Source organism: Cnephaeus nilssonii, assembly GCF_951640355.1.
Source record: "Cnephaeus nilssonii genome assembly, chromosome: 19".
NCBI classification, from domain to species: Eukaryota; Metazoa; Chordata; class Mammalia; order Chiroptera; family Vespertilionidae; genus Cnephaeus; species Cnephaeus nilssonii.
In genome coordinates, this window is record NC_137090.1 from 39,636,743 (window position 1) to 39,654,561 (window position 17,819).

At 57.8% G+C, this 17,819-nt stretch overlaps 3 protein-coding genes across 5 annotated transcripts; 2 read left to right on the plus strand and 1 right to left on the minus strand.

Annotated features, from left to right (window-relative positions):
• Window positions 1-996: 996 nt before the first annotated feature.
• On the plus strand, window positions 997-7,507 carry BCL6B (BCL6B transcription repressor). Of its 3 annotated transcripts, XM_079797119.1 has the most exons (9): window positions 1,002-1,522; window positions 2,032-2,221; window positions 2,425-2,646; window positions 2,757-3,107; window positions 3,407-3,531; window positions 4,336-4,500; window positions 4,591-4,721; window positions 4,818-4,955; window positions 5,387-7,507. In XM_079797119.1, the coding sequence occupies exons 2-9, from the start codon at window positions 2,043-2,045 to the stop codon at window positions 5,501-5,503; spliced, it is 1,428 nt and encodes a 475-aa protein (XP_079653245.1). In that variant the 5' UTR covers window positions 1,002-1,522; window positions 2,032-2,042; the 3' UTR covers window positions 5,504-7,507. The 3 variants fall into 3 exon arrangements, with proteins under 3 accessions (XP_079653244.1, XP_079653246.1, XP_079653245.1); XM_079797118.1 differs by having other exon boundaries at window positions 997-1,522; window positions 4,336-4,721; XM_079797120.1 differs by lacking the exon at window positions 2,757-3,107 and having other exon boundaries at window positions 1,001-1,522.
• A 1,484-nt stretch (window positions 7,508-8,991) lies between these two features.
• Window positions 8,992-14,034, plus strand: SLC16A13 (solute carrier family 16 member 13). The gene is given in 5 exon segments (XM_079798916.1): window positions 8,992-10,116; window positions 10,262-10,405; window positions 11,456-12,193; window positions 12,887-13,057; window positions 13,060-14,034. Coding segments are annotated over 5 exon segments (1,938 nt in total). The 5' UTR covers window positions 8,992-9,257; the 3' UTR covers window positions 13,086-14,034.
• Window positions 14,035-14,127: 93 nt separating this feature from the next.
• On the minus strand, window positions 14,128-16,490 carry SLC16A11 (solute carrier family 16 member 11; the record flags this gene model as incomplete). Its single annotated transcript, XM_079798917.1, has 5 exons — window positions 16,357-16,490; window positions 15,884-16,103; window positions 15,480-15,623; window positions 14,448-15,215; window positions 14,128-14,357 (listed from the first exon to the last, which is right to left on the minus strand). The coding sequence occupies exons 2-5, from the start codon at window positions 16,095-16,097 to the stop codon at window positions 14,128-14,130; spliced, it is 1,356 nt and encodes a 451-aa protein (XP_079655043.1). The 5' UTR covers window positions 16,098-16,103; window positions 16,357-16,490.
• Between the last annotated feature and the right edge of the window lie 1,329 nt (window positions 16,491-17,819).

Sequence of the window (17,819 nt, forward strand, 5' to 3'; positions counted from 1 at the left end):
GGCTTCCCTTCTCCAAATGAACCTTGTGGCCTGCAAACCAACATCTCCTCAAACAAAATATGAGGGTTTCATCTGTGCTCTCCCCCGGATCAGGGGCTTAACATTAGTTATCAGGCCTCTCCCGCCTTCTCTTCTTTCATCCTGAGAACGCCCCTGTTTTCCCTTCTTTGTTTACCCTATCCAACTTTCATATTCATGTTCACTAAAAACTCACCTCTAAGGCAGATTATAGCATCTAGACTAATTAGAAAGGAAAACCCTGTGCTCTCAGGGCTCAGTCCCCCCCCACACACACACACACACCCCCCCCACACACACACACTCCTTGTCCCACCCATTTCCCTTGCTCCCAAAGCCGTCGGATTTCTCACCCCGGGTAGGAACCCAGCCTCGGAGGAAAGTCACTTCTGTCGCCTAACTCTCCCTCCCTCTGTCCAACCCTTCCTTGTTCCCTCCTAGGAGACAGAAGGACAAAATAAACGAGCGCAAAGGGGACGAGGTCGAAGGTTTCCGCCGTTCAGACGGAATTGATCCCGAGCCCCTGTCAGAGGGGACCCCCCCCCCCCGTTCCCCCTCCTCCCCGCCCCGAAGCCGGGTGAAGCCGGACCAGCGAGGCGAAGCCAGTGCGCGCCCGCCCCCTCGTGGAAGGAGCCGAGCATTGCCCGCCCGAGAGCTCTGCCGCCTGCCGCGCCGGACCCGGCGCCAGCCTCCAGCGGAGCCGACCGGCGAGTGCCCGAGGCCCTAGCGGGCTGGGACGGGGAGGGCGAGCGGGCGCTGGGCGGGAGTCTCTCTCTCCGGGTCTCTAAAAAGATTCCGAAGCGAGTCGGGAGCGAGAGTCCGGACGCCTGGGTCTCCTGAGCGTCTCTCGGCTCCCACCCGGGACTTTCCCCACCTCCTCGAGGGGAAGCAGCTGGAGGAGCCGTCCGGTCGCGGGACAATGGAAGGAAACACACTAGAAATCATATCCGCCCTTTCCCTGCCCCGCCCGGTCCGAGTCCCCCTTTGGGTAGGCCCGCTGGAGGAACCCGTCATTCACACCACCCCTCCGCCGTCTGGGACCCCCCTCCCGCCTCCCCAAACCTGGCGCCTCGTAGGACTCCCCTTTACGCCCCGTAACCGTACCCTGGACGGGTACCCCTGTAACAGGCTCCTGGCACCCCTTCCAAAAGCCAACCCACCCATTTTCGCCGTCCCAGCTCCCCTCCCCCCACAGCCCCGTCACTCCTATTGCCACCCTCGAGATCCCCAACCCTCTGCCCAATTCGAATGTCCCATCCTCGGGGACCCAAGACCCCTAAGGTTACGACCACCCAGAGCCTCCGAGGCCCGCCCTGGAGCCGGAGACCCCGCCCCGGGCTCGCCATCTGGAGGGCGACGGAGGAAGGAAGGATACGGACCCAGGCGTCCACCCCACCTCCACCCCCCGCCCCCGACATCCCGGCCAGATAAAGGAGCCGAGGCCCAAAGGGGAGCGCGGCCCCACCCCCCGGAGAAGCGGAGCGGCAGCCCCTGCAGGACGGGGGTAAGGACGAGAGGCCGAGGGAGCCGGACTCAGGGTCCACGGAGAGGGTTGGTTTTGGGTGATGGTAGGGAGACGGGGGCCCCCCAAGTGGACTAAGCCAGGGGCCCGGGACTAGATGGTAGCAGAATCCGTGGCTCGAGGGAGGGAACACCGATTGGGGTTTGGTGTGCGGACCGCAAAGCGCCCGGGGCAGGGTGGGCACCTGAGCCCGAGGGCGCGGTGAAGCCGACGGGCGGGGAGTGGGGGTTCGGGGGGGCGGGTGCTGGAAGGGCACGAGGAGTCCCACCAGGGGCGTTGCGGGCCGGGGTCCCCACGCTCGCCATCCGCCCCGTGGGCACCTTCAAACGTAGAGGAGCAATGGTGCGGCCGAGGGCAGGAGGAACAGGATGGGTTGGGGAAGGCTGCGGGAGCCGGGCCGGGGGCTGGGCCCTCGGTGAGCCTCGGGAGGAAGAGGCCAACCGCGGGAGGGAGGGCGCCTGCGGACCGCCCGGATGCCCCGGCACCCGCAGGCCTGGCCGCGATGGGATCCGCCGCAGCCCCGGAGCGAGCGCTGGGCTACGTCCGCGAGTTCACTCGCCACTCCGCCGACGTGCTCGGCAACCTCAACGAGCTGCGCCTGCGCGGGATCCTCACCGACGTCACGCTGCTGGTCGGCGGGCAACCCCTCCGAGCACACAAGGCAGTTCTCATCGCCTGCAGGTTCGAGGGGAGCCTCTTGGGACGGATCGGGACCCAATGGGCAAGGGGCGGAGGCCTACGGTCTTTGGGAAGAAATCTGGAGCCAAACCTGCCAGGAGCAGGAGGCGGGGCGTCCTGGGTTTGGGGGCGGGGTGACAGGGGAGGAGGCGGGACTCCGTGGTGGGTCCCTAGCCGCTAACAGGACGGATGTGCCCTTTCTCCAGTGGCTTCTTCTATTCCATCTTCCGGGGCCGCGCAGGAGTTGGGGTGGATGTGCTCTCCCTGCCCGGGGGCCCCGAAGCCGGAGGCTTCGCTCCTCTTCTGGACTTCATGTACACTTCGCGCCTACGCCTCTCTCCAGCCACCGCCCCGGCCGTTCTTGCGGCTGCCACCTATTTGCAGATGGATCATGTGGTCCAGGCATGCCACCGCTTCATTCAGGCCAGGTGAGGAGCCCACTCGGTGTTCTCCGTGGACGAGGTGGCTGGTATCCCAGGGGTCAGGGGCAGAAGCCAAGATTAGAAAATAGCACTAACGTCCACCGCACTTTCCCCAGCTATGAACCTCTGGGCATCTCCCTGCGGCCCCTGGAGGCAGAACCCCCCACGCCCCCCACGGCCCGGCCACCAGGCAGTCCCAGGTGCTCCGAAGGGCACCCAGACCCGCCTACTGAGTCTCGCAGCTGCAGCCAAGGCCTCCCCAGTCCAGGCAGCCCCGACCCCAAGGCCTGCAACTGGAAAAAATACAAGTTCATCGTGCTAAACTCTCAGGCCTCCCAAGCAGGGGGCCTGGTTGGGGAGAGGAGTTCTGGTCAACTTTGCCCCCAAGCGGGGCTCCCCAGTGGCGATGAGGCCTCCAGCAGCAGCAGTGGCAGCGAAGAAGGACCCATTCCCGGTCCCCAGAGCAGGTACAGAAACGGAACCCCAAGGATGTGTAGTGGCTAGCCTCAGCCAGGAGGCAGAGAGGGCCCTGGGGCCTGGGTGGTCCAGAGCAGGGAGTGAGCGGGTGGGTTCCCGGGACACTAGCCCCCCTTAGGAAGTTGGCCAGAGGCCAGGCGTACTCAGAGCGGCGGGTCTTTAGCAGCACAATTGGCTGTGGCTCATTGGTCAGCACTGGCTCCCTTCCAGAGGGCAGGCCTTTGGCTCCAAGTTCTCTAGCAGAGAAGCTCCCCTCCACGTAATCTCTCCTAACCTTCTCTCTGCCTAGGCTCTCTCCAACTGCTGCCACCGTTCAGTTCAAATGTGGGGCTCCAGCCAATACCCCCCATCTCACACCCCGGCCTCAAGAAGCCACTGCATCATCTCCCTCTGGGCGGGCTCGTCCACCACCAGGTAAGAGCTCCTCCTTTTACTTCCTTCTGGGCCTTCCTCCTTGTGGCCGCTCAAAGCCAGTTTGGGCCAAAAGGCCTCGGGAAAGACCTATTCCAATTACATACTGCCAATCAGAATCACCTACAGAGCTTTTAAAACTCCCATTGCCCCGGTCACACCCCATAGATCAGTGGTCGGCAAACTCATTAGTCAACAGAGCTAAATATCAACAGTACAACGATTGACATTTCTTTTGAGAGCCAAATTTTTTAAACGTAAACTTCTTCTAACGCCACTTCTTCAAAACAGACTCGTCCAGGCCGTGGAAGAGCCACACTCAAGGGGCCAAAGAGCCGCATGTGGCTCGCGAGCCGCAGTTTGCCGACCACGGCCATAGATCAAAATGTGTAGACGTGGGAACCAGGCATCAGTATTTCTCAAAGCTTCCAATGAGCAGCAGTGTTTGGGAACGTCTGGCCTATTCCCATCCGGGGCTGAGTGGCCGGCCCAGAGCTCGGCAGGGCCGTTCCCGCCAGGTGTCATCCAGAGCAGTGCCAGAAAAGAGAGAGAAACAGAAACCTCGACCACCCGTAGGGGCCTCCGCCGACCATCACTGCTTGAGGGGAGACGAGCAGAGTACCTTGGGGAGACAGACATGGAGCCAGATCTTGGCTTCCCCTCTTGCTAACCCTGTGACCTCAAGCAAGTCAAATGAGCCCCAGAAGTCTTAACCGTAAATTGGGAAAAAGAAACCTACTGTGTGATTGGAGAATTCCCTGATGTTGTTGCCATGACCCACCCCCCACCGCCCCACCCCTTTCCCAGGAAGTGAATTTTTCAGCTGCCAAAACTGTGAAGCTGTGGCTGGGTGCTCATCGGGGCGGGACCCCTTGGCTCCTGGGGATGAGGACAAGCCCTACAAGTGTCAGCTCTGCCGGTCCGCCTTCCGCTACAAGGGCAACCTGGCCAGTCACCGCACGGTGCACACAGGTAGGGGAGGAACAGCGAGGAGAGGCCCCCGGCCCCCTGCCCACGGGGGTCCTAGGGCAGAGTCCCTGACCTCTGTCTCCCTGCCTCCAGGGGAGAAGCCCTACCACTGCTCCATCTGCGGAGCCCGCTTTAACCGGCCGGCTAACCTGAAAACGCACAGCCGCATCCACTCGGGAGAGAAGCCCTATAAGTGTGAGACGTGTGGCTCCCGCTTTGTCCAGGTACAGAGCCGTCTCAGAACGGCTTAAAGACAACTTTGCAGGAGGACAGAGTGGGCCCTCTGGGGAGGCCTAGTCTGAGGTCACCTCCTGTCCCAGGTCGCACACCTGCGCGCGCACGTGCTGATCCACACCGGGGAGAAGCCCTATCCTTGCCCCACGTGCGGGACTCGCTTCCGTCACCTACAGACCCTCAAAAGCCATGTCCGCATCCACACAGGGGAGAAGCCTTACCACGTGAGTACCTGGCCCAAAGCCTCACACTTACCTCCCGTTTCCCTGGGGGCTGGGCTCCGAGAGGAGGGGGGGGGGGGGCGCGCCTAGAACTCTTCCAACTGGGCGGAGTCCTGGGAGAGTCCATGTGTGCAAGGGTGGGGCCTAGGGTCGGCAGGTGAGTAAGGGGCGAAGATGGGGGTAGGGATGGGCAGGTACAGAAGTTAGGCTCCTTGGCTGGACGCTGGCTCCTGAAGGGGAACGAAGGGGTGGAAAATCCTTTGCTGAAGAGGGGGAGCCATCTCCTTGGCCTCTCCCTGAGGATTTGGGAGGACATGAGGACTGAAGAGCTTCTCCTGGCCTGAGAGCGAACAGTTCTCCCTCGCTCAGCACCTAAAAGGTGCTTGCGGATGGGGAGGGACCTGACCCGGCTCTCTCCCTCCCCCACCCCACAGTGCGACCCCTGTGGCCTGCATTTCCGGCACAAGAGTCAACTGCGGCTGCATCTGCGCCAGAAACACGGAGCTGCTACCAACACCAAAGTGCACTACCACATTCTGGCGGGGCCCTAGCTGAGCCACGGCCCAGGCCCCAGGCCCTTTCTGGAAGCCAGGAAAGCTGCCGGCCCGCACCTGGCTTCTCGGTCACATTTGGGCATGGAGGCGTGCACGGCCCCTCCATTCTCAGAAACTGCCACCACCTTCGTTTCTCACTGGGGAGAGCAGGGGTGGCAGGTCACGATTCGATCTGCCTCTGTTTTGCTGGTCAAAACCTCTTCCCTACAATCAGTTGTTTCTGAGGAGAGAACAAGCTCGGAACTGGGGAGGGAAAAGGCCGGAGGCCTGGTTTTCTTAAGGCAGTGGTCGGCAAACCGCGGCTCGCCAGCCACATGCGGCTCTGTTGACTGATGAGTTTGCCAACCACTGTCTTAAGGGAACAGTCCTCCACCTGCAGTCCCCATCTCATTCGGTTTCTCTGTAAATATAAGTTATTGAGGCCTTTGGGTGGCACCCGGGCCTTCATTCTATTGCATTTCCTAGCTCCCCCTTCCTAGTGCGATCAGTGACCTGAAACACAGAATGTGAGGTCACAGCTCTGCTGGCAGAGATTAGCACGTGGCTTGAGTGTTTTATGTTATTGTTGCCACAACCTCTAACTTTAGAATTGTTCTTTCTCCTATTGGTTTGCTTGTTGGTTTGTTTAAAGTGGAGAAAGGGGTTCTCTGTGTCCTGCCCCTCCCTCCGATTCTAGGTCTGGAACCTTTATTTGTCCTGGGGCAGCTCTGGCAACATGTGCGTTTGTGGAATTGGGTCAGGAACCCTCTCTGGATTCGGGATATTCTAGGTTCTCTAGCAGGCTAGAACTGGATAGACGTTTCTCTGTTCTTCAAGGGTTATGGGACCTTTAAGGTGAGCCTGAAATGCAGGTAATAAATGCCTGCTGAGGGCTGTGGGTGTGGGGCTTTGTCAGTCTTGGAACTGGGGGGATGATTGGAGAGGCTTTTTCTTACACCCCTAACTGTCCCATTCATCTGCTCACCCAGGTTTGCCTCTGCTGCGTCTGTCATGATAGAGCTCACAACCCTCCCACTAGGGCCTGTTGTCAGCACTGAGTCTGAAATTCCTTATTAGAGATGATGCCGCCTTTTCTGACTCTGCCCAATCTCTAAGAATGTTCTGACCTACGGGAGAGTTATGAAACTCTTTATCTTAGCTAAACATGTCATGACCAGTCCTTTGATGCCAAGGCATCTGGGTTTGAATGTCCCTTGAGGTTCTCGCTACCTGAGACAAACTCCTTCTTCCTTCAGTGGGTTTTTGGACATGTTCTGGCAAATGTCCAGATTCCAGAAACTTCTTTGCCTCTAGAAGCCACAGGTGCTTGGTAGCTTTCTTACCTTAGAAAAGCTGGGTCTGTGACCTGGTCTTCCCATCACTGTATTCCTGTCCGGAACCAGTGAATGCACTAGGACCTTCCACGGGGAAAGTAAAGGGGCTGAGTTCCATGTGGGGTTTGATATAGATTGGGATTATGATTAGGATTACTGTTGGGGTTAGAGGTTGAGAAGATTTAAAAGATTGATTGACTAACTGATGGACCTTCTAGTGGACCAAGTATCCAGGTAGAATTAAGAGGCTGGTTGAGGGGTGCAGTTTCTGGTGTAGGCCAAGGAGGTAGAAAGTTAAGGAATGGGGTTTGCCTCTTAACTGGGCAGAAGGTCTGGAATGTTAGATGATGCTCTGAAGCCTTGACTTCCAGTCCCACCCCTTTTGCCATGGAGCCTATTTGATTATGGGGCATGGGGAAGAGGGGAGGAACTTTGAACGTGTGGGGTAGAGCTTCCTCAAGATGGGTCAGTACTGGTGGTTATCATTTGGAAACTGGTGAGGAAGCTTCTCTTTACCCTCTTACTCCCCACTGCAGACTTGCAGGAAGAGAGCAGAAGAGAGATGCGAGGAGAAACCATTTTATTTTTTTAGCAGACTGGATGGGCAGGTGGAGAGTGCGCACTCTAGGGGTGGAGATGTTATATCTTGCAAGATCAGAATCATGGAATAAAGAAGCCTCTCACGTTGCCTGCTGTGTCCTGGGGTTCTGGCCTGGGGAGACTGGAGACTGCGGAAAGCTGGGGAAAGAGGGTTCTCCCCTCCTGGGTATCATCCTGCAATTTTGTGCTCATTCCACCAGGCATTTCAAATGGGCCATGTTCTCCCCTGCCCTGCCCTTGCCTTCTGGCTCCTGGTGCAGGAACCAGTGACTTCATGAAGGGCTCCGGAGCCACCTGCATCCTGCTGCTCTGAAGTCACTTCCTGCCTGAAGTGTGGAGGCGGCGGGGAGAAACCAGGAAGCCACTAATAATGCCAAGGCACTGGGGAATGCATCTGTGCTGGGACACTCCTAGCACCACTGGCACCACCAAAAAAAAGGGGGGGGGTAGGGTTTGGGTCCCCTGAGGACAACAGGGGCTGGAGGTAGCAGTGAGAAGGCTGTGTGGCCCTCCCCCAGCAATGGTGCCTTGGGATTTATCCACTGCCCAGCGTATGCTTCTCTCCCACCCTGGCCCCTGTCCTGGGTGTGTTCTGGGTGCACAGCTCTGTTCTGCCCTGTGGGTAGAAGGTAGAAGGTCACTAATTCTGAGAGGTTACCTTCCTTTTGGACTTAAATTACTCGCCTGTGAGATAAGTCTATTAACATGGTCTCTGCAGCTGCTTCCAACATTTACAGTTTGTTGTGTCTTTTGGTCTTTTAAAACCCATGACCTGGATTATTTTATTAAAAAGCAAAAAGGGAAACTTCGACACTAAAACCTCTCTTCTCCCACTACAGTTTATTTCCTGTTGCAAATGAGATCCGCGAATAGTCTTGCTACATGTCAGGCCCTCAACTAAGCATTTTAGTGCATAGTTTTTCTAATTCAACTCCCCTGACAACCCTAAAAAGTGGGTGCTGCTATTATCCCCAATTTACAGGCAGGGAAAACAAGAGAGTCAATATCTTGGTTGGCCAAGTGAATACGTGATGAAGCTGAGGCTGGAACTATGATTCTACAGGCTGCACTCTTTAACTACTAGGTTATACCCTCACACCAATTTCTATATCGTTGGCACAGCCTCCCACCACCCCAAATTCTGACTCTGCTTACAAAAGAAAAAAAAAAACTTTTTGGGGTAGGACTATTTTTATTTCCCACATATAAAATTATAAGGCTCAATATGCTTTTTTAAATTACACAGCCTCCCTCCCTCCCCATCCCCCACTTGTCTGGGTATAAATCTTTTGAGTCCAAATTTCAAGGGGCGGGTCCTGGGGAGCTTGGATTACAGTGAAGAAACAGGAAGCCGAGGCGTTCGTGCTCTAGGAGGTGGAGGGACCGGCTTGGAGGGGCAGATTGCTCCCGTGGCCCTGGCTTGTCTGTGTAGGTGATGGTGAGGTGAAAACCGTGGTTAGGAAGTGGTTTTACTAGAGAGGCAGAGGAAAGTGCTCCAGCCCCGCTGAGGAAAGGGTAGGTGATGCTGGCAGGCTCGCCCTTCCTCTCCCCAGTTATTTTTGGTCTCCGTGACCTGTAGGTTTCCTGTTAGTGGGAACAGAAGCGACACTACAGAAATGGACGCCAGGAGTCCAGAAACCCATTCCCCTTGTCTCCTTCTTGGGCCCCGGAACCCCTCAGAGATCCAGCTATCTAGATTCTAGCGACCCGAGGAGCATTTTATTTTCATCTCATTGCACAATCCCTTCGCTGGCCACCAGGCCTTGCAACTCCTGGGCTCCTCATTAAGCAAGGGTTGGTTTTCCTCCGCTGAACCAGTTCACCCGCCACCCACCCCCATGCACTCCTCACATGCGGGTCTGGGTGCCGAGATCCGGACGAACTGGCCTGCTAGGTGGACAGGGGACGGAAGCAGCCTCCGGGTAGGTCCCTGCGTCACCTGGGGCCCACCTCATGGACCTCCTAAAGCGCCCCCTTTACGCATGCTCCCGCTCGCGGCCGCGACCCCGAACACAGCTCTAAAGCCCGCCCTGCCCTCCCGGCTCCGCCCCGCCCAGGAGTCCCGCGAGCGAGGAGGGTGGCCTCGGCCAGGCTGGCCGGGTGCTGACCCTTGCAGCGATAAAAGAGATAATCCGCTCGGAGAATGGTGCGCCTCGAGGGGAGAGCCCGAACCCAGCGCCGCTTCCCGGCTCCTCCACGGAACGCTGCCCCCGCCCGGCCGGGCCGGGATTCTCGGCCGGCGGCCCGCGCAGCCCCGCCCCTGGGCGCTGAGCTCCCGGGCCAGCACCGGCCGCTTCTCCCCGCACCGCGCTCCCGCCGGGAGGAAGGCGCAGGCGCCTCACGCAGCCTCTCTGCAGCTAGCTCGCGAGCCCCCGGCGGTACCTTCCTCTTTGCCACCCTTTCCTGCCCCCGCGGGGCCGGCGGGGCGGGCGGAGGTGGAGCGTCCCGAGCCTGATTCCCACGAGGGCTTTCGGGGCGGCCGCTCGGTTACCCCCCACATGGCGCGTCGGGCCGAGCCCCCAGACGGGGGCTGGGGATGGATGGTGGTGCTCTCGGCGTTCTTCCAATCCGCGCTGGTGTTCGGGGTGCTGCGCTCCTTCAGCGTCTTCTTCGTGGAGTTCGTGGCGGCGTTTGACGAGCCGGCAGCGCGCGTCTCCTGGATCGCCTCCATAGGCATCGCGGTGCAGCAGTTCGGGAGTGAGTGCTGCGCCTGGGGCCGGCGTCCTAAGACCCTGGGAAGGGGGAGGGGAGGCGGGGACCGTAAGGGAGGAGGGGAGAGATGGGGGAGATGCTGGGGAAGGATGCCTGAAGCCTTCTCACAGAACTCCTAACTCTTCCCCAGGCCCCGTGGGCAGTGCCCTGAGCACGAAGTTCGGGCCAAGGCCAGTGGTGATGGCTGGGGGCATCTTGGCCGCGCTGGGGATGCTGCTGGCCTCCTTTGCCACCTCCTTGACCCACCTGTACCTGAGTATTGGGCTGCTCTCAGGTGAGACCCTGGGGAGGGCAGGAACGTCAAATGCCTGAGCCTTTGGACTCTTGGCTATCACCTTCCTCCTAATCTTTCCAAAACACTTCAGGGGAAGCTGAGAGAAAGTTCTGAATAACACCTGTGCCCCGGAGGGGATTAAGAGGGATGACTCATTTAATAAACTTGGTGGGGCGGTTTAGACTTTCAGAGATAATGAGTCCATAGTATGCAAGCCCGGAGCTAGTGGGGCTGGAGTGCAAAAGGAAGAACTACATAGTATACAGTTGTGTCAGGCACTGTGACTGTAAAATAGATATCTAGCCTGTTTGCGGTTTTTTATATATTTAGGTGCTCCTACATTGGGTGCATCTATGTTTACCAGGGTTACAGCCTCTTGTTGGATCGATCCCTTCAGTACTATGTAGTGACCTTTGTTATCTCTTTTGATGGCCTTCTCTATCCTATTTACAGATGAAGCAAGGCTTCAGAAGCTTATGAAACTTGGCAAATAAAGATCACACAGCCAGAAATAGTAGGGCCTAGGTACAACTCCAAAATTCTGTGCTCGTTACTTTAAAAACATTATCTGTAGGTCTCTACAGTCCCATAAAGTATATTACCCCCATTTTGCAGATGGGGGGATTGAGGCTGGGAGATTAAGTAAAGTCATACCGCTAGATAGTATCACAGCTAGGATTGTAGCCAGACCTGCGCTACATTCTGCTGCTGGGCAGTATTGGGATTCCTGGGCGCCCGGAACTCCCAAAGAGTCCCCAAACCACCATTTTTCAAAAAACATATTTTATTGATTTCAGAGAGGAAGGGAGAGGGAAAGAGAGAAACATCAATGATGAGTGAGAATCATTGATTGGCTACCTCCTGCACGCCCCCTGCTGGGGATCGAGCCCACAACCCGGGTGTGTGCCCTTGGTCAGAATCGAACCTGGGAACCTTTAGTCTGCAGGCTGAAGCTCTATCCACTGAGCCAAACCGGCTAGGGCCACCATTTCTTTTTCTTTTTTCTTTCTCTTTATTATTTATTTATTTATTTATTTATTTATTTTACAGGTTCTGGGTGGGCCTTGACCTTCACACCAACACTTGCCTGCCTGTCTCGTTACTTCTCTCGCCTGCGATCCCTGGCCATGGGGTTGGCACTGACTGGCGTGGGCCTCTCCTCCTTTGCCTTTGCCCCACTCTTCCAATGGCTGCTCAGCTACTATGCCTGGCGGGGCACCCTACTGCTGGTGTCAGCCATCTCCCTCCACCTGGTGGCCTGTGGGGCTCTCCTCCGCCCACTCTCCCTGACTGAGGACCCTGCTGTGGGTGGCCCTGGGGCCCAGCTCGCCTCCCTCCTCCATCATGGCCCCTTCCTCCGTTACACTGTTGCCCTCACCCTGATCAACACTGGCTACTTCATTCCCTATGTGCATCTGGTGGCCCATCTCCAGGACCTGGATTGGGATCCCCTGCCTGCTGCCTTCCTACTCTCGGTGATTGCTATTTCTGACCTCGTGGGGCGTGTGGTGTCTGGGTGGCTGGGGGATGTAGTCCCAGGGCCTGTGGCACGACTCCTGATGCTCTGGACCACCCTGACTGGGGTGTCACTGGCCCTGTTCCCCGTGGCTCAGGCTCCCACCGCCCTGGTGGCTCTGGCCGTGGCCTATGGCTTTACATCAGGGGCCCTGACCCCAGTGGCCTTCTCCATGCTGCCTGAACTGGTGGGGACTGGAAGGATATACTGTGGCCTGGGACTGGTGCAGATGGTGGAAAGCATCGGGGGACTGCTGGGGGCTCCTCTGTCAGGTAAGGGGAATGGGGTTTCCAGATGGCCGGAGATGCCATGTCCTACCATTCAGGGAGGGGACTATTCACATTATAGTGGATGTACATACTGCCCGTTACATGGTATGGTATACTACATGGCCTGTATAACCAATCATAGCAGAAGTGGGTCCAGGAGACAAAGAAATAGGGGCTGTGGGAAAACTAAAATGAGCTATGCGGAGCCCTTGGTAGGATACCTGTAGCTTGGATTTTCAGACTTGGCTGGACCTGGCCAGACATAACATGCCCTTGCCCTTGGGCCATTTGGCCCCAGCTCAGATGTCTGAGCCATGTGGTCAAAGTTCTCCAGCCCTCAGATGCCAGAACCTTCAGACCCTTGACGCTTTCCTCTTAACTACTGACTGTCAGGTGACAGGGCCACAGTTGCCAGAAAGAAAGACACAGGCGTGCCTGACTCGATCTGGATCCCCAGAATCCCCACTGGCTGATATGGAGGGCCTTTCTGAAGGCAGGAAGGTGATGGGCTTTACCTTCGAAGCCCCTTGGGAAGCCAGAGTTCTCAAGCGCATCCGGTCCCACCTGGGGAGTTCTAACTCTTCCAAGATGGCAGGTTAAAGATTATTTGCCTCCTTCCACCCAAAAACAGGTCTGAGCCGTCAGCCCCAGGAAACAGATCACCCATGTGTGTGCTCTTTTGCTCTCTTGGTGTAGGCTACCTCCGGGACGTGACAGGCAACTACACGGCTTCTTTTGTGGTGGCGGGGGCCTTCCTTCTTGCAGGGAGTGGAGTTCTCATCACTCTGCCCCGCTTCTTCTGCGTCTCAGCCCCTACCTCCAAGCCCCAGGACCTTGGCACAGAGGCGCTGGATACCAAAGCCCCCCTGCGAAGGGAGGGCTGGGAGAGGACTGAACTCCAAAAAGACCCAGAAAGCCAGAGATTGGCAGCGCCGGGCCTTGTGCCCCACATGGGTGCCCAGAGGACCACGGTGCCTTCAGCATCTTGATCTGTCTTCCGCCACAGCAGGCCCAGGGCTCCTGCGATGTGTGTGCCAACTCCTAGGATCTTGTCGAGGACTCCTATCTCTTCTTGGCTTCCAGAGCCATGGCTGCAGGATCCAAGAGTTCAGCCTGCTCCAGTGAGCTGGGAATCAACTGTGAAAATCAAAGGCCAAGAGACTCACTATGTTTTCCAAGTGATCGATCTCTAGTGTTGCCTACTAAGCTTCTTCTCTGGAGACAGATGTTTGGGGATGAGGGATGCCCCGTTGAGATAAAACTGAATAAGAAAACTGGATAATAACCAGAAATTCAGAAAGAACTGGAGCCCATATGCTTGGGTTGGTTGAGTGGGGTCATGGCTGGGGGGTAGAGGGGAGGTGTCCAGGAGCTCTGGGGACTCCGAGCATCGTAACCCTGGACTCTGCTCTCTGGACCACAGTTCCTCCCACTTGCCCACTGACCTCCCTCTTTCCCACTAGCCCCTGTGACTTAAAAGAGAAATTAAGGAAATGGGGACATGGTAGGGCTGGGGGCGGTTTGGTAGGGAGAGCTGAAGCTGAGAGAGCCTAAGTCTGGGTCTAGGATTCTTGTATTCACGTCAGGCCAATAGAAGGAGATTGAGATATGGGAAGAGTTTTGAGTAAAGGAAATGAGGATGGGGCAGATAGCACCCATGAGTCTCCCTCTCCCTCAAACAACTTGAAGCTGGCAGGCGGACAACTTCTCAAAGATGCCCTGTTATAATGGCAACAACGTGGGCAAAGAGAAAGGGACTGACTAGACAGAGATACCGTCCTCTCTCCCAGGGCTTACTGGGATCCTGCTCCTTCCAGGCGGCCTTTTGAATGTCTTAAGTAGAAAGTTTTCAGCGTCCTAGATGGGCTAACAATTGGAGCTTGCAGAAACATTGGAAATTTTTTATTGAGGGCGGGGCTCAAACCAGAAGAAGATGGTCAACAGGAGGTGTCCGCAGTGGCACGAGGGCCTCCTGGGGGCAGCAGGGCCACCTGTGGAGCTGGGAGCAGCTCCCCCCTCTCAGGGGGTGGGGTGGCTGGAGGTGAAGCCGGCCGGCAGGAGGGCAGCGCCCCAGGCAGCCCCATGTAGACGGAGCTGCCTGAGAGGACGAAGGAGCCACACACGAGGAAGGAGGCCGTGAAGTCTCCGGTCTCATCCCTTAGGAAGCCTGAGAGGAAGGGGAAAGGAGTTTAGAGGCCTCGGACCCCAGGAGACGGGCGGGGGCGGGGAGGATCTGCTGGCTCAGTCAGGCCCTTACCTGACAGCGGAGGGCCCAGAAGCCCCCCGAGGCTCATCAGCAGCATCACCAGACCCGTGGCCTGTACTACACCGCCGATGCCCACCAGCCCAGGGAGCACCCCGAACACCAGCGGGGCGTAACTGCCTGCGCTCAGCCCGTAGGCCCCGGCCGCAGCCAGCAGGGAGCCCCCCCAGGCCTCCTCGCTCCCTACCACCGGCACCAGCCCCACGGCCAGCAGCCCCAGCCCCGTCAGAGCCCCGAACACCGCCAGCAGCCGCGGGAGGGGCACCCAGCCCTGGTCCGCCACCCACCCGCAGACCAGCCGGGCGCCCGCATCCGCCACCGCGGCCACTGCCACCACCAGCGCTGCCCTGTACCCCCCGAGGCCCCGGTCTAAAGCGTGCGGGGCCAGATGCACGTAGGGGACGAAGTACCCGCCCCCAACCAGGGCTGTGCCCAGAGCAAACACTAAGAAGGCTGGGCGTGCGAAGAGACCCAGGCCCAGGGCGGCGAAGAGCCCGCGGGGTGGGGCGGGGGGGTCGCCGGGGAGCTCCAGGGGTCTCAGCAGGGCACCACAGGGGGTGAGGTGGAGGGTGATGGCGCCCAGGAGGAGCAGGGCGCCCCGCCAGCCGAAAGTGTCCAGGAGGAGCTGCAAGGCAGGCGCCAGGAGCAGCGAGGAGGCTCCGTTGCCCGTCAGTGCCAGCCCCACGGCCAGGACTCGCCGGCGGGAGAAGTAGCGGGAGAGGGTCCCCAGGGCCGGGGCGAACACCAGGGCCCAGCCGGAGCCTGCGGACGCATAGGACTGGGGTCACCGTTAGGTATGCAAATGCTGAGTAACTGTGTTGTAGGTCTGAAACTAATACGTTGTATGTTAGCCATGTTTTATTAAAAATAAAGTCACGTGTTTAAAAGATAAAAGACTGGGCTCAGCAATCCCAGCCCTGCTCTTGGAAGGACACCCACCACCACCACCGCACAGCTGGCCTCCGGCCCCCAACAACCTCCTGTCTCCCCCACCACCCCTGAAGGACCGAAGTATCGCCCCCCTACCAGCGAGGACGCCCAGGGCAAGGTAGAGGTGCAGCAGACTTCCCGCGAAAGCCGAGCAGAGGAAGCCGAGCGAGGTGAGGAGGCCCCCAATCATCACTACGGGGCGCGCCCCCCAGCGGGTGCTCAGGGCGCTGCCCACTGGACCTAGAAGGAGGCGGAGCCAAGGGGGAGACACGCCCTAACCCTCAACGCCAACGCTCCTCATTGGCTGTCTGCCGGGCCTAACGCTCCTCCCCCAGCCTCCTAGCTCCCCCTCTAAGCCTCAACCCACTCTGTTCTGGAACTTGGTGCCACCTGTCGTCCTTTCTCAGCTTATCTGGCAAGCAGGTGGGTACCCCACCACTGCACTCACGGCCCCTCCGTCCCGGTTCCGGCCCCCCACCTCGGGGCGAGGGGGGCCTCACTGGCTGCCTGCTGCACGGCCAGGGCCAGGGCGCTGACCCACGCTGTGTCCTGAGAGGTGCGGTCAAAGTGCTCAGCGATATCGGGGAGGGCGAGGCCCAGGGACCGTAACAGCCCGTAGGAGAGCCCATTCACCAGGAAGGCCGAGGCCGCCACCACCCAGCCCCAGCCCCCGTCCGGGCTTCCGTCCAGGGTTCCGGCAGGCTTGGGGGTCATCACCGTCTGGGGAGAAAGGAACACGTGGAGTGAAGTCTCCATGTCTGTGCTTCCTCTAGGGACCTGAGATCCAGCTCCTGGCTGCTTTTTTTTGGGGGGGGGAGGGGGGGTCACCTGGAGCACGACGGGGAGGGGCAGAGGGGGCGGGGGTTGGGCCTAGGGATGCAACTCCTGGGTCGGCGAGTTATCCGCGAGATACCCGAACGGGTGACGGGATATCCCTGGAACTCCCCCTTCCCCCACACCCCCTACTCCTTACCCGACCCCTCCGGGCGGTGGGGGAACGGGCGAAGAATGGCTCGGTCTGGTTTCTTCCCGCTTCTGAGGCTGGCGGGGGGGACCGAGGTGCCGAGGGGAGCGAGTGCGGAGATGGAGCCCCACTTGGACCGGCTCTCGGTAAACAGAGATCACCGCGGGGCCTGAGCCACCTGGGATGCTGTGTTGGGGAGGGAGGGGGGGGGCGTGCAGCAGAGACAGCCAATCAGCGGGCCCAGGGTGAGGTCAGACACTGAGTCTCACGGGGATTAAGTTTTACACACACACACACACACACACACACACACACACACACACACACACCCCAAGCTCAGGAAAAGGGAGCAGCCAGGAATGAATGCCACGCACCTGCCCAGATCAAGCACCTGCTGCCTGCTGCGCACCGAGGAGATACGTGACTGCAGTCCCCAGCAAGCACAAGGTAGGTAGCAACGCACTGAAACAGGGCTGAGTAGAAAACGTTGCTGGAAGACCAGTAAATCTTGGATATCAAATCACAGACCTCCACTGAGTGCTTGTTGTGTGCCCAACAATAACATGCCCTCAAGGACTTAGGGGAGGAAGAAGGACTCCCTTATTCTGAGGAGCTGTGATGTGCCAGGCACTCTTCACACATGTCACCCTTTCATCCTCACAATAGCCCTGTGAAGATGGTGTCATGTTCATTCTACAGGTGAAGTCATTGGACCTTCCAGAGATTAGGTGGCTTGCCCAAACCACACAGCTAAAAGGTGGTGGAAATATGTATGTAAATTTTGGGACCGTCCAACGGTGGGACCATACAAGGAGAGTAGCCCTGGCTGGTTTGGTTCATTGGTTCGAGTGTCGGCCCGGACTGAAGGATCCCGGGTTTGATTCCATTCAAAGGCTTATACCTCCTTTGCAGGCTCAGTCCCCAGGCCAGGTCGGTCACATGTGGGAGGCAACCAATCGATGTGAGAGATGTTTCTCTTTCTGCACTCTCCCCTCCCTTCCAATCTGTCTAAAATTCAATGGGGAAAAATATCCTCAGGTCAGGATTAACGAGAAGAATAGACCTAGGACTGAAACAGAATCTGCCACAGTGGAAAGGAATGGCCTGGAGACCGTTTGATGCCAAACTGGCCTGGAAAGGCAGCCTTTTCGGAGCCAGAGAATTTATGATTCTAAGATAGGGGGCACTGGAAGAATAGGAAGGATCTTTGCCATCAGAATCGCTAAAGATTAGAGATTAGAATTTTAAAAACAAAGTAAGAAATCTGAGAAGTGAACCCTGGTACTGATTTTTTTTAATTAAAAAATTTTAAATTTATTTACTGAGTTGAGAGAAAGAGAGAGAGAGAGAGAGAGAGAGAGAGAGAGATTGACTTGTTGTTCCACTTATTTATGCATTCATTGGTTGATTCTTGTATGTGGCCTGTCCAGGGATTGAACCTGCAACCTTGGTGTATCAGGACAATGCTTTAA

Bases quoted from the DNA above. Each gene is read 5' to 3' on its own strand.
- BCL6B (XM_079797118.1), top strand. From the start codon at position 2,043: ATGGGATCCGCCGCAGCCCCGGAGCGAGCGCTGGGCTACGTCCGCGAG. The intron at 2,647-2,756 runs GTGAGGAGCCCA...CACTTTCCCCAG, and splicing joins CACCGCTTCATTCAGGCCAG to CTATGAACCTCTGGGCATCT. The intron at 3,108-3,406 runs GTACAGAAACGG...CTCTCTGCCTAG, and splicing joins ATTCCCGGTCCCCAGAGCAG to GCTCTCTCCAACTGCTGCCA.